General features: G+C 40.5%; 1 protein-coding gene across 2 annotated transcripts in view; it reads left to right on the forward strand.

Moving 5' to 3' along the window:
* Positions 1–1599: 1599 nt before the first annotated feature.
* Positions 1600–14511, forward strand: part of xpo7 (exportin 7) — a 28766-nt gene continuing 15854 nt past the window's right edge. Inside the window, exons 1-6 of one of the 2 annotated variants that reach the window (XM_017308013.2) lie at positions 1600–1722; positions 11071–11217; positions 12330–12423; positions 12543–12709; positions 13478–13543; positions 14214–14318. In XM_017308013.2, coding sequence (XP_017163502.2) covers positions 1606–1722; positions 11071–11217; positions 12330–12423; positions 12543–12709; positions 13478–13543; positions 14214–14318 — 696 coding nt within the window. In that variant the 5' untranslated portion in view covers positions 1600–1605. The other variant, XM_008423131.3, reaches the window with a different exon arrangement.

Here is a 14511-nt window from a genome sequence, read left to right on the forward strand (position 1 = left end):
AAGAAGTGGTTCTGGTCTCCAGAATCAGAACCAAACATGGAGAAGCAGCATTCAGCTTCAATCAATCAATCAAACAAACAAACAAACAAATGTTATTTGTATCGCACATTTCAACAGCAAGACATTTCAAAGTGCTTTACATAAATAAAATAAATAGCTTCACAAATCTGGAACAAACCTCAGGAAAACTGCAAAACTTTATCAATATATTTGATGTAATTTGTTTATGGTTACTCTTGATGAGTTTGATGAATGCATTTGACAAAATATATTTATTTGTTTCATTATTGTTTCATTATTGATTGTTACCATGAAACAGTGCAAAGCACTTTAAATTCTCTTATTGCTGAAATGTAAAAAAAAAAAAGAAAATTTAATTATATCTGCAGGAGAACGACAACTTCAGAGAAGTATTTTGTTTCCAGCAAGACAATGACTTGAAGCATCCAGCTGAAGCTACACAGAGACAGGTGGTGTATATTCTACTGGGCTTTGACAGGAGTGGCCCAGTCAAAGCCCAGACCTCAACCCAAAATAGAATTTGTCTGGACAGGGATGAATATTTATGCAGTTTTACTTATTCTATGTTACATATTTTTATTTGGCATTATTTTGTAGAAATCAGATTTTACTTTGACGTCAAATGGATTTTTTGTAAAAAATAAATAAAAAAATAAATAAATTGTTAATCATGACTGATTTATAAGAGCAATAAAAAGGATGAAACAACCAAAGGGGTGAGTACTTTTAAGAGGGACTGCATGTTCTGGAGAGAGGAGGAATGAAAGTCTGTGGAAGCAAGACCAATGATGTGTGTAAATGACAAGGAAACAGGAACCTGTGGTCTACATCACAAAAGACAGAGCACAAGAGACATTAAAAAGACTGAAGGAAGAGAGAAGTGAACAGAGACAAGTACCAGGGTGGAAGAAAGATAGGTCAAACGTAAATTGAATTGGAATGAACAAAATGAACAGGTTTAGAAAGCAGTTTATCAGCGGTACAACTCAAGTTGAGCAGTTTGGAGAAAACATGTCCAGAGATTTTTAGGTGGGGAAAGGACAGCAAACTGTTAGTGGAGCTACAGAGAGGAGTAAAACATGGAGTCTACAGAAAAGTTTTATTCATGTAAAGGAGGACATGCAGAATGTTGCTGTCACAAAGGAGATTGCTATGGACAGGACGAGGTAGACAAAGATGAACCACCTAAGTGTCTGTACGGTCATGTGGATATTTATGACTATCAGCTAAAATGTCTAAAAATACAAAATAAAATAACTACAAAACATAAAACCTTTAACTAACTTAAATAATAAAATAAATAAATAATTAATTGTATTGTGGAGCATGGTTGAGTAAATCAATTTTAAATTTAAACCTCTGCCAACTTAATTGTGTTACATTGTTAATGTTTCATTTGTTGGTATTGTGTTGTCGTCTTTGTTGTAGCTGTATTAAGTTAGTCTTATATTGGTCATATTTTGACAAGATGTACTGCTTTATTGTTATGTTGTGTTGGTTTCGTAGCATATTGGTGGGTTTTCTTGTTATTGAGATTTCTTCAACTCTTTTACATTATGGCTGTTTTATTGAGCTTACTTTGTGATGCGAACAACTGAATTTCGAGCCGCCACCAGCAGGGGCGCTGTTGTCTCCTTACATACCCATAAGCGGAGGAGTGAGAGGTGCATGAAATGGAGAAAAATGGCGGATCATGTGCAGGTAAGTAGAGGTTTCATGTTTTTGTTACCGACAGTTTGTTCTAGAGCGGGAAGATGAGGCTGGATCTTGATCCAGATGCGGTGGTGCAGGTACGGAGCCGGTGTGCAGCGCCAGGGAATGCGGTGGGCGTCGGAACGCGGGACTGTGGGCAGTAAAAGAAAGGATGAGGCAGCCTGTGTTGACTCGTGGCCTGCTGTCATTGCGTTAGCTTGTGTTAGCTGCTGGACGGAACGAAAACAGACACTGTGGTGGCATGTAGTTACAGTCTGTGGGGTTCCCAGTGTCTGTTTTAGCTGGTGGTTTACCACAAGGGGCATGATAGCGAGCATTACTTGCGTGTTTTGGGGAAATAAAGAGTAAAACACAAATGGCTGACTGTGTACCACTAGCTTTCAGGCTAACATGCAGGGGTTAAGTGTGAGTTGGCGCCAATATGATCCACATTAGAAACATTTTTCCTGTCGGGAGCAACGGACGGGTGTGACGCCGGACACTTTGCCGTTGGGATAAAACGTTATTTTCGTCTCTGTTGTTAGCTATCCGGACGCTGATGCATGCTAAGCTAACACTAGCTGCAGCCAGACGTCAACTTCTCCCGCCCGAGCTCTTTGAAAACATAACCGAGTGTGTTGAAGTGTTTGTCAGTGAAAATGACTTCATATTCACGGAGTGAAGGAAGGGGGAAAGTTGTTGTCAAGGCACCGGGGAGGTTTTCCCCTGTGTGCTGTTACCGGAGGGAGCTTAGCGGTGCTGTGTTGTGATGTGTAGCCCGCTCTGTTGCTTCGTGTTCAGGTCCGGACACATTGTAGGGAATCTCAGACGGGACAGTGCTCAACTTTCCGATTCGCCGACTGACTGTCGTGAGAAAGATGTAACCTTGTGTGTGGGATTTTCAGAGCAGCGTGATGTTTCCGCTTAGTGTGAGAGTGTTGTGGATAACCTACCGGACATTAAATACGAAAAAATACACACATCAATGCTTCACGTTTCATTTGAATGTGTGTGTGAACTCCCACGGGAGGCGAGCTGCATCCCAGCGAGCTTCATTCACCCTGTATGTTTATGGGATGCAGGAATCTGCAGCACACATCAACCTGAGTAAGCTTTGATATAAACTGTCCTAAATGACGAAGCAGGAATTCTGCGTATAAACACTACTTTTTGCTCGAAAGTGGCTTAAAACACCACGCAGATAATTAATGTTTGATTTTATGACTATTTATAATTTTTGGTCATTTGATGTTTGATCTTGTGTGTAAAATAGTGTATTTCACAACAAAAATTAAAAACATGATATTGAATTTATTAATGAACCTACATCACTTAACAACTGAAGAAGGACCCTCAGTGGACAAATTTTGAGCTATAAGGGAGTTTTAAAATGCCCCAGTCTCAAACTCACTTTAGTTTAACAACTAACTGTTTGCAAGGTTTTTAGCATCTGACTGACCAGTACATACCCCCACTGTTGCTATGCACTCCCCTCCAACCAGCAAAAAGAAAGCTACTGTTGTTTATATTTGATTACAAATTTGCCTGTTTGGAAATAATGTCAGTTGCAAAAACCAGACAGGAGGCCAATTAACAAGCTTGTTGTACTTGTTATGTGAATTTCAGAATGGTGAAAAGTTATTTTCAAATTTTTATGAAGCATAAATTACATTATAACTTTTATAATCAATGTATTTGCAGGAGTAGGCACACAAAAAATTTTCCCCTCTAATTTTTTAAGAGTTTAATAAAGTTTACACCCCATATATACTCACACTCTTTAACAAAACTAAATGTAATTGATATGAAATAATTATGATATGTTTGTGCAGCTAATATTTCTGTAGCACAGCTGTTTGCCGCCATGTTTGTTTGGTAACAACACAAATAAAAGCCTTAGATGCACAAACATGTGGCAGAATTGTATTTGGACTTAAAGAAGGTGTGTAACTTCTCTCAGGTACAAAACCTGGGTGAGCAGCATGTGCAGTAATGATGGTACCTGCTTGTGCTGTGAAATCACAGCAGGTACCTCCATGGAGTAGCGCCTACCTGCCCTGCTGTGCTCTGCTGCATAACCTCATGTGTAGGTGCATCAGTAGGTTGTCTGAATCTGCACACAGTGTCATTACCACACTGACCAAACCTGCACTGTGTTGCACTTCTTTACATTCAGTGACATTTGAGCCTCGATAGAAAAACTTTTGCCTCTAAAGTAGGGCAAGAAAGGGAGAGAATGTTATGAAGGGTTGTTATGAAATTAATCAGTTATCTGAAAAATATGATGTTCTTCTGCTTTTGATGAAACCTGGTGTTATTGGGTTTAGACCCAGTTCACGTTGCCAAGCAGCAGGTAATGGGTGAGGAATCAAAAGACAGAATTTCATTAGAACCTTTCCGGCTGGGTTGTGTCTCAGAAACTGCAGAGGACGGAAAAAAAAACTTTAATTTCAAAGTATTGAAAACGATGTGAAGCAAGGAGACACAATCCTCACTAGATTCAAGAAGCTGCAAAAATGTCATTAGGCTATTATTATAGCATGGCTGCTAGTAACGACTATTTTAGTAATTGATTAATCTATCGGTTAATCTGAAGATTAATCAGATAAGAAAATGGACACTTTCTGCAGATTAATAATGCATTAAGAGATCCAACTTTCTTACGTTTAATAAGAAAATAATCATGTTATATTGGCTAAAATGCAACAACAGCATTCCTTTAGTTTACACTTCATCATTTGCAGCAAAGGATGTATGTGCAGCTAAAAAAAAGACTGAACATCAATACAGTGAACAGTTGACCTGGTGGATTTTTCTTGGGATTAACAGATTGATATCTGGATAACAAAAGGTGCTTAAACGAATTAAAACAAAAAAAATGGCCCCTACTCTTGTTAATGATTAAATTACTAATTTAGGTGACCATTATTTGAACAATCAATTCATCACAATTAATCTTATTAATTAGTTGTTTCAGGCCTAATTTAAAGTTATATGATTCACACTTGAAATGTACAAATCAGGCAGCTTGCAATATTTTAAAACTGGATCGTTTCCCCATCATCAGCTCAGGTCACAATTAATGCTGTTTTTTCTTCTTTTTTTTGTCATGTTCATTAAGTGAAAACCCTGCTGCACTGATTGTTATCTAGGATATCTATTATTATTAGTGTAATAACGGTTATGCTGTCATTCTCCAAAACAAACTGCTCTAATAGTTGGTAATGGGGGCAGTGAAGGGTGAAACTGTAAATATCACTGATCCTGTAGATGACTTCCTGTCATCTACAGGATCTACATCTTAAAATAAGCTGCTAAAAACTTTATTGACACACTAGAAAGAAACACTGGAAGCAGCAGTGAAGATATCTTGAAATTTGACATTTCCATTTCAGTTGAAAATCTGAAATATTTCTATTGGTGAAAGTTGGATGGAATTGTTTAATGCTGCTCAAACGTTTATGAGTGTACAACTTTTTTTGTGTTTATAGAAACACAAAAATGTGGTTACCATGGGTTTTTCTTTTCAGTATTTGAGTTAGTTTGCTTTATTATGTAAATTATTTTCAAAAAAATCTCTCCAACAGATCTGACGAGCTGGTTCAGCTCATTATATCAGCTTATTATGAAAATGATAAGCTTAGTTTTTAACAAGGTAGGACCTCAGTTTTTACTAGCAGTTTAAGTGGTGTTTTCAGCTGGTGGGAAACGGAGGCAGGCTTGCTCTCAGGAACTACTGCTCCAGTTGAAATGATCAGAATCAACAGTGAAATATGAAACGTTCAAAAATTGTTTTCAGCCAATGGTCCAGCCCTGGACTGCAACTGCTTATGCTGTGAAATCACGGTAAGGATTTTAGCATAATTAGGTTATAATAATTAGATTAGAACTTAGCTGTTAAAGGAAAACCCTGACTTGGGGAAAACTATATTTCTAACCATATTCTAATTGGTTTGCATCCAAGCAGGTTTGACATTGAAAACATGCTATTTTAAGACAAGATACACTGATCTACAGCTCTTGAGACATAAACCTGCTTCTTATTGTTTTAGACCCTCGAATACAAAGTTGGAAGTCCATTAAATTGGACAAGCTGGAAACCAGTTAATCAAACAAATCTGGCCTTTCTGAAGCATCCAGCTAAATGTTTCTTTACTGGCCAGCTAATGGCAGACAGGAGAGGGCTGCTGCGGTAGTTTCCTGCATGTAGTGAGGATGAAACACAGCAAGACCAGACTCTTGAGACAGCACCTTACACCCAGTGCATCAACTGTAAACTCATCTTTGCTATCACTGTTACAGGTGAATAAAAATAATAAAAAAACAAACTATGTGAAATAAGTAATCTAGCCACACTTAACCTGGTGGGGGTAAACCAGTAAAGCCTCAAAATCATCAAAACAATTGATAAAATAAATGTATTTGTAGAATAATGTTTAGTTGCAGCCCTAGATGTTGTAGAAACAGATTGTTGTTAGGGAACAGTATGCGTAAAGTCATCAGACATGCTGCTCAGGTGGAAGCTAGGGGAGATGGATCGTCTTCAGAAGATGTAGACCCAGCTCCACTACTTCTTCTTTGCATGGATCAATCCAGTCTATCCACTCACCTGTATAAATACACCCTCCGCACTCTTGCCCACTGTTCGTTCTGAACCAGGCAGCAGCTCTGTTAAGAGAGAGGCTGCTGTACTCCATGCATCGCGCCAGTCATTTTAAGGATGCTTATTGGTCCCCCGAAAACAATGAAAATTGGAATTTATTCTGTTTACATGTAGCATTTGTCAACAACTCGTAGGCAGAAGTGAGAGCTCTGCGCAACGCAAATAATCACCTATTGCGCTAAATAATAGAACATAACTTAATGAAGCTCAGAAGCAGATAATTTGCCTCAAGGAATTTTAAAAGTCGTGGTACTCAACTAATTCGAGGAATTGTTACAGCCCTAGTTGCTAGACACCCTCTAAAACTGACTGCTTCAATTCGTTAGGCTTAAGGGCTTTGCTGGTGGATAATTAAAAAACATTGATGCTTCAATAAATTGTTTACATTTATGACTGTGTTCTGATTTCTCTTCAAACTCCAAAAAACTAGCTGAAGATGTGTAAAATTTGTATAATTCTCTGCACCATGTAAAATATTGTTTAAGTTTAGTTCACCTCAACACAGCTACATCAAAACATCAGTCCCAGAGAAATGGTTGATCACAACATTGAATCAGTTCCTAATCGGCTGCATGAGAAATTCACTCATAGTTTAAAACATGTCTGTTGTAAGCCTATAGCAAGTTAAATGAGAACCGAAATGGTTGGATTTAGATCTGGAAAGCCATCTCCATCTGTTGGCTGGCTCATGCTGACTTATGAGGAGTACATCAGGACATGAACAATGTCCAAATATGAGCTGGATGGAAGCAACAGCTGCGGGGCTCAGTGTGTTCCTTAGAGCGGCTCCATTCTTCTGCTTCCACATTCAAAGCTGCTACAGAGCATACCAACGTGTTTCAAGAGAAGGAAAGAAATCCTCAAATCACAGATTTTTCATCCGGACATCTCTGACCTTGTGTTTTGGTTCAGATATTGACTAGGTTTCTGATTTCCACCCATCAAGAAGCTGGTTTTCCCCAGTATATTTTAAGCCTGGCGGGCCACCAGGCTTTACTTGTCCCCCCTCCCCCCACCATTTATAAAATTTTGGTATTAATCTTCCAATAACATAATTATCAAGTGATATTTTCAAGTTTCCTGTCATTTAAACATCTTTTAACTCAAAAACACGACGGACCGCTGGATGAATGACTGCCCAAGCGCCCAACCACCGGACTTGGCAAGTTTTCTTGGAGAGACCCTGAGTTTTTCTTTTGCCTAAGGATAAAAATTTATCCATTTCATCCATCCATCCATTTTCTTTACACCCTTGTCCCTCAGTGGGGTCAGGAGGGTTGCTGGTGCCCATCTCCAGCTAACGTTCCGGGCGAGAGGCGGGGTCACCGTGGACAGGTCACCAGTCTGTCGCAGGGCAACACAGAGACACACAGGACACACACACACACACACACACACACACACACACACACACACACACACTCACACCTAGGGACAATTTAGACTAGCGGTTCTCAACATGGGCGGTACCGCCCCCCAGGGGGCGTTCAGAGGATGGCAGGGGGCGCTGGCAAACATTTTTACAAAAGGGGCGCGCTGGGATGCCTTTGGGGGCGTTTGGTCGAAGGTAAACTTTACTTCTTAAATGCACAACAATCACAGTTTAGACTTTAAGCAACTTGGTAAAACTGTATTGTGTAACATTAAACCATGCTTGGCTGCAACTGTATCGATAGCAGCTCTTCTTCTATTCAGTGTTTGTTAGCTTCTGTTAGCTTCTTGGCGCAGCTCCGCTAGTGCTACTGGTAGCTAAAATCACGATACCCTCAGTGTGTATCCCTCTGAAAAATGAACCCATTTAAATAAAGAAACAGAGACTGTATGGCAAGAATCAAACGGACACTATTTCCAGACAAAAGGTAAAATAATATTGTAGAAATGTCATGGGTTTTTTGAGACCATATCTAATACTGAGAATAAATATATCTTACGGACTATAACAGTAAAGAACTGATCACTTATTTATATTTTTAATTAGATTTGATATATTTATTTCTTCAATATTATTTTTCATGTCAGTGTTAATGTCATGAGGCTGATGACTCCATGACACTTTCAATTTGACTCATTAGGATTTGATTAAGAACCAGATTTGTTCTTTGTAATTTCTGTCCAGTAAAACTATTAATCTATAAATCAATAGTTTATATAAAGATATAATCCATGTTTCTGTCTCATATTTGTATGGGAATAAAAGGATCTGGAATTTTGTTTTTCCACTGAAAGCTCTGGTTTACACAATAAATGCCATGTGGGTGAAGTTTTATGGATGATACTCTGATGTCCCATTCTCCTGAAGGCAGCACAGAGCTGCACCACCAGAAACCGACAAACACTGAAGAGAAGAAGAAGAGTTATGATTAATGTAGTTACAGTTCTATCCATGTTTTAATGCTGCAGAGCTCAGTCGTTTGGCAAATAGTTCAAAGTTTAAACTGGCATGTTGAACATCTTTTATCTGGTCATTTTGTGGAATATTTAACAACTAGAAAATGTCAATGAACAAGAATATTGTTTCCACTCTGATTGGCTGCTGTTAGGCCTACCAATTTTAACTTGAATGTTCATTGCATTTTTTGTAGACGCCTGTGAAAATAATTTCTATTCCCATGACTTTTGTGTTCTCTGGGAAATTATCTTGATGATAAATACAGAAACAAACATAAAAATCAAAACATCTACAATAGTGATAGTAATATTAATGATCAAATAATGGTCAGTGCAAAGTAGCCTGCAAATTCTTTGGTGGGGGGCAGTGAGGGACCTGGATAAAGGCTAGGGGGGCGCTGGGCCGAAAAAGGTTGAGAAACACTGGTCTAGACAGACCAATCAACCTAACAGTCATGTTTTTGGACTGTGGGAGGAAAACCGGAGTACCTGGAGAAAACCCACGCATGCTCAGGGAAAACATGCAAACTCCATGCAGAAAGACTGGGAATCGAACTCAGAACTTTCTTGCTGCAAGGCAACAGCTCTACCAACTGCGCCACTGTGCAGCCCCTTAAAATGTATCTAATTGTCTTTATAAATATGTTCAAATATCTGTATTAGGGTTGTTACAATACCAAAGCATCAATAGTACCAATACCAATAAAAATACTCAATTTCACAGGGTTTCCCTCAGAAAACTAGCTAAGCCTGCTGGTAAGGCGGTCCATCAGCGGCCCGTTTTTGTGTTTAAAAAAAGGTTAAAAGTTGACAGTAAATATGAAATGTGTGTTGTTGGAAGGCATTCTTGCCAACTCTTAAACGTTTCTGTAAAAAGGCAAACAAAAGAAGTATAATTTAAATAAATTTAAAATGTTGCCTTCCCGTTAGATCATAATGGTCAGTGGGTCTTAAAGTAAGTTACATTTTGCTTTAGTAATGTCTACAGCTTGATGTAGTATTTTGATTTGCTGGTTGTCATTGTTTTTTTGGGGGGATGGGGGTGTTGCAAGAAATATGGTGATTGAATTAAGACCATCTATGATTTGCTGGTGGTGTGGCTCATTTACATAAACATTATCAAGTTGCGGGCCCAGACTAAGAGCCAGGTGCGTGTTAGATCACCTGCTGAGCTAACTTCTGTGAGATGTAAATATAAATGGCACTCAATTCTTTTTTCACAAAGATATATGTGCTCAGATCAGTCTCACTTCACTCTCAAGCTCTGTGAGAATGTGTTAATTATTATGCAATGATTATTATATTACTTGAAAATTATTGTCGTGATAACTTCTGGATAAATTATCGTCCAGCATAATTTGTAATCGTGACAAATTTAGGCCTCATCACAGGCAGCGCTAGACAAATGGAAATTAGTCTTGATTTGAAGGCTCTTGGTTTATCTTTGCAGTTTTCTGGATGTATTAACAACAGTATTTTAGAGTCTAGTCTCTCAGTAAAGGACTGTAGAACTGGTGATGTTCTTTATCTTCCTGGTTTTAGTCAGAAGTCCAGCAGCAGTGTTATGGATCAGCTGCAGCTGGAGGTTTGATTTTTCAGGCAGACTTGTGAGGAGCTGAGTTCAACCTTAATGATTAAATATTTTTGGAAAAAACAAACAAACAAAAAAAGCCCCACTTCTACTGATAATCTCTTTTACCATGATTATGTTGGAGGGTTTCCTTATCAAAGGCTCAGACTGAACTGAACGTCTTGTTCTGTCACTCATAGCCAGCCAACCGCTGCTGCCCTCTTAATAGTAATTTATGGGGAGGTTTATCGGCAGTAATTAAGTTTGTTGGTGTTCATCTCGTGCAGCAGATGGCACGTGTGCAGGCAGGGTTCTGTGCACAGCTCTTATCTGAGGACTACAGAGTGAGCATGCATGATGCAACTCCTGCATACACCTGCTGACCGAGGCCTGCTGCACCGCAGTCCTGCTGTAGCCAGCAGCAGCTCCGCTGCCTCTGCTGCTGCTGTATAACCTGACTGCTCCACCATTTTGAATTTATCAGTGACTGGCATTTCTGTGTCACCAGGCATGACTCAGCACCTTACAGGAATCTGATATCATTAATGTACAGGAGGCCGTCTCTTCCTCACAACAGGTGGAAAAGAGACGTCCATGTTTTCATCTGTCAGCTACAACCGGAGACCAAACGGTCCCAGATTTAAGCTGTCTTCAGTGAAAAAGGGAATGTTGACTTGCTTGAAAGTTAACTGTCAGTGGGATCTGTTTGTGATTACTGTGTTTTGTGTTTGTGCAGGGCCTTGCCCAGCTGGAGATCCTGTGTAAACAGCTGTATGAGACCACCGACACAGCCGTGCGACACCAGGCAGAGAAAGCTCTGGTGGAGTTCACCAACAGCCCCGACTGTCTCAGTAAATGTCAGCTGCTGCTGGAGAGAGGCAGTGTAAGTGTCTGCAGGGGGACTCGCTTCATTCATCACTAATCATTGTTTCTCTGATCAAACGTGCTGCAGTGTGACCTCAAAGAAAATACTCTACAGGCTTTTTATGTCTTTATGAAAAATAATGAGATACAGTGAGTGTGGTCAGCAGGCGGCGGTACAGCCCTGATCATGTCAGTGACAAAGCCATAATTACAAGGACCTGGGCCCCTGGGCTGGAGCCAGTTTTGGTGGCCTGTTCACAGGGGGAAAAACCAATTGACTAGTGGAAACTTACAATATTAATAGGTAGTTCTGTACATCAATAGGTATGAACTGATGCTTGTAGGTCTAATACATCCTCTAGCCAACGACTCCATGTTACCTGAGCTGCATGTTGCTGGGTCTGCTGGAACCCCTCAGCTTCTTTTGGGGCCCAGAGGCCAAAGAGGTCCAGAAGGACTCCTTCTTCAGTCTGATGGCATCCTTCACCTCCACTGTCCACCAGCAGGTCCAGGGGTGGGTAATCTAAGTGCCTAAGTATGAACAACAGTCAGACCTTGTCCTCCCACTCTTAGGCAGAGGGAGGCTATCCAGTGAACCATAACCTACAGGCACCAAGATGGGGGTAACAAGTAGAGGCACCGAACAGACCCCCTCCTGCTGGACGTCTCTTACCAGGAGAACTCCAGAGTGAAAGAGTGTCCAGCCCCTCTCAAGGATACTGGTTCCAGAGCCATGTGATATTCCATGTCCCTAGAGCCCCAACCCTCACACAGGTGGTGAGCCCATGGGAAGGGGGACCCATGTCAGTACTTCGGGCTCCATGGGTTGAAGCCCAGGCGCTCACCAACATGCCCCGGTGACCCCAGGGAACATTGTTTTTGTTGATTTTCCTCATCACAAGGGGTCTTTGGGCAGCACTTTCCCTAGGTCCTCACCTAGGATCTGTCTGCCTTGGGTGACCCTACTGGTGGCATGAAGCCCAGGACAGGATACCTCCTAGGGTCTTTGCGACACTCAAACCCCTCCGCCACAGTAAGATGGCAGCCCAGGGAGGGGGTCCTAGTTCATGCATCGTATTTTTAATTTAACCTACAAGCTGGCTAACATTTATATCTCTGCTCTCTTCCCAGTCTTCTTATTCTCAGTTGCTCGCCGCCACTTGTTTATCTAAACTGGTGTCTCGGACCAGTAACCCTTTACCCCTTGAGCAACGCATCGACATTCGTAAGTGTATTTGTTCCTCTGGCAGCAATCTTTTTTTCCAACATGAAATAAAACACTCCTTAGTACTCTTGACATATCAAAGCAGTCTTCACAGGGACGTTGTTTTATGTAACACTCAGGGAACTATGTGTTGAATTACCTGGCAACACGGCCGAAGTTAGCAGCATTTGTGACCCAGGCTCTGATCCAGCTGTATGCCCGGATCACCAAACTGGGCTGGTTCGACTGTCAGAAAGACGACTACGTCTTTAGAAATGTCATCGCTGATGTTACGCGATTCCTGCAGGTGAGAATCTCAAGTCATGTGAAATGGTTTCTTGTCAGAGTTCTGAGTTCAGAGAATGTGGTTTACTTTCAGATGCATTCAGAAGCTTTGAGTTCCTGTGTGGGCTGGAAAAGTCTAGAAAATGATGGTGTTTCTGTGCTTCTGTAATCTCTGTGTACATCTCTCTCCTTATCTCTGTTTTCTCTCTGTGTGTCTCTTCTTTTACAAATGTGTGCAAATCTTTGTCAGTATTCTGCTAATGTCAAGAAAGCACAATTTTGCAATTGCTATGTTTCCATTAAGTAAGAAATGAAATTAAAATCATGCGTGAATAAGCTTGTTCACATGACAAGTCATTAAAAACCATAGTAGCAACAGATGTAAACAGTTATGAGATATATAGTATTCAAAATTCAGTCATGGTGCTAACGCTCATCATCTATCAGCCAATCAGAGGAGACGTCGGCGTCTTATTCAGGTGTTGGAGCAACAAGCTCCCCTTACTCATTTTCTTAATATACATCCATATCTGTAGCCTCTAATTAGTCTGAAAGTTTATCTGTTTTTGGTGTGTGCGTGCGTGCGTGTGTGCGAGTGAGGGTGAAGGCATTTACAGCTCGAGCTTTAAATCTAGCCTGTTCATTCATAATGAACTACTGTATACATACCTGGAGATGGAATGTGAGGCTGAAAAACAACTGAAAATGGTCATGAAAGCTGTTGAACCTGAGAATTATTCTGGACCTGCTGTTCAGTTCAAACCCAAACTTTGGAACTGTGTGTTTCCAGGACAGCGTGGAGCATTGCATCATAGGTGTCACCATCCTGTCCCAGTTGACGAACGAGATAAATCAGGTAAGTTTTCCTGTGAGTGCTTCAGTGCGAGGTGTAGATATGGGATTGGAACGGTGGAAGGAAGAGGAATCTGAGCCGCTAACGGTTTCAGAGCGTTCCAGTCTGGATTGGAGGGCTCATCATGTGACACACTCTAGTGCTTAAGCTATTCCCAGCTGTGTTAAAGATGGAAAATGTAAAGATTTTCATTTGTGCTGCCTGCCAGGTGGAGACATAGAAAAGCAAATGTTTGCTTCGATTCTTAAGAACAAAACTCAAGCTGCTCAGATTGAAGCAGTGTGTTGGTGTGACTGGATGAGCCTGTTGAGATGTAAACTGATAAGTGGCAGCAGATCTCTCCAACATAATTCAGTTTTAGAATTTCCAGATTATGGTCCTTATTTAAGATCTACAAGTTGTTTTGCCTCTAGTCTGGACTCTCTGATTATGGTATAAATTGAGTCTTAAATCAATCAACCAATCAAGTTTATTGGTTTATTGGTACAGTATATTTCAGCAGCAAGTGCTTTACATCATTAAACCCAAAAATACAGTCATAAAAACAGAAAGCAAACGAACCATTGGCATTAACATTATGTCATTTTCATGATGTCATTAACATGATGTCACCTCCCTGCTGTTCCTTAGCATCAGGAAGCCGAGTCGTCCCTCATGTTTCTGTCTCCCTCAGGCCGACACCACGCATCCGCTGACCAAACATAGGAAGATCGCGTCATCGTTCAGAGACTCCTCGCTCTTCGACATCTTCACACTTTCCTGCAACCTCCTCAAACAGGTCAGTACAGAAGGTCATGGGGTCAGAGAACGAGTCCAACTCTCTCAAATGGGCAATTAGGAAAAAAATATTATTTTAAACAAAGATGCACCGGGAAGTTGATTGGGGGAAAACGTTAAAATCTGATCTTCTAGTCAGAAACTACCATCTCTAAGAGCTAACTAAAGCAGCTTGTGCAGACTGCATGTTGTTA

Source organism: Poecilia reticulata, chromosome 12 (genome assembly GCF_904066995.2).
Source record: "Poecilia reticulata chromosome 12, P_reticulata-male-v2, whole genome shotgun sequence".
In the NCBI taxonomy this organism is placed as follows: domain Eukaryota; kingdom Metazoa; phylum Chordata; class Actinopteri; order Cyprinodontiformes; family Poeciliidae; genus Poecilia; species Poecilia reticulata.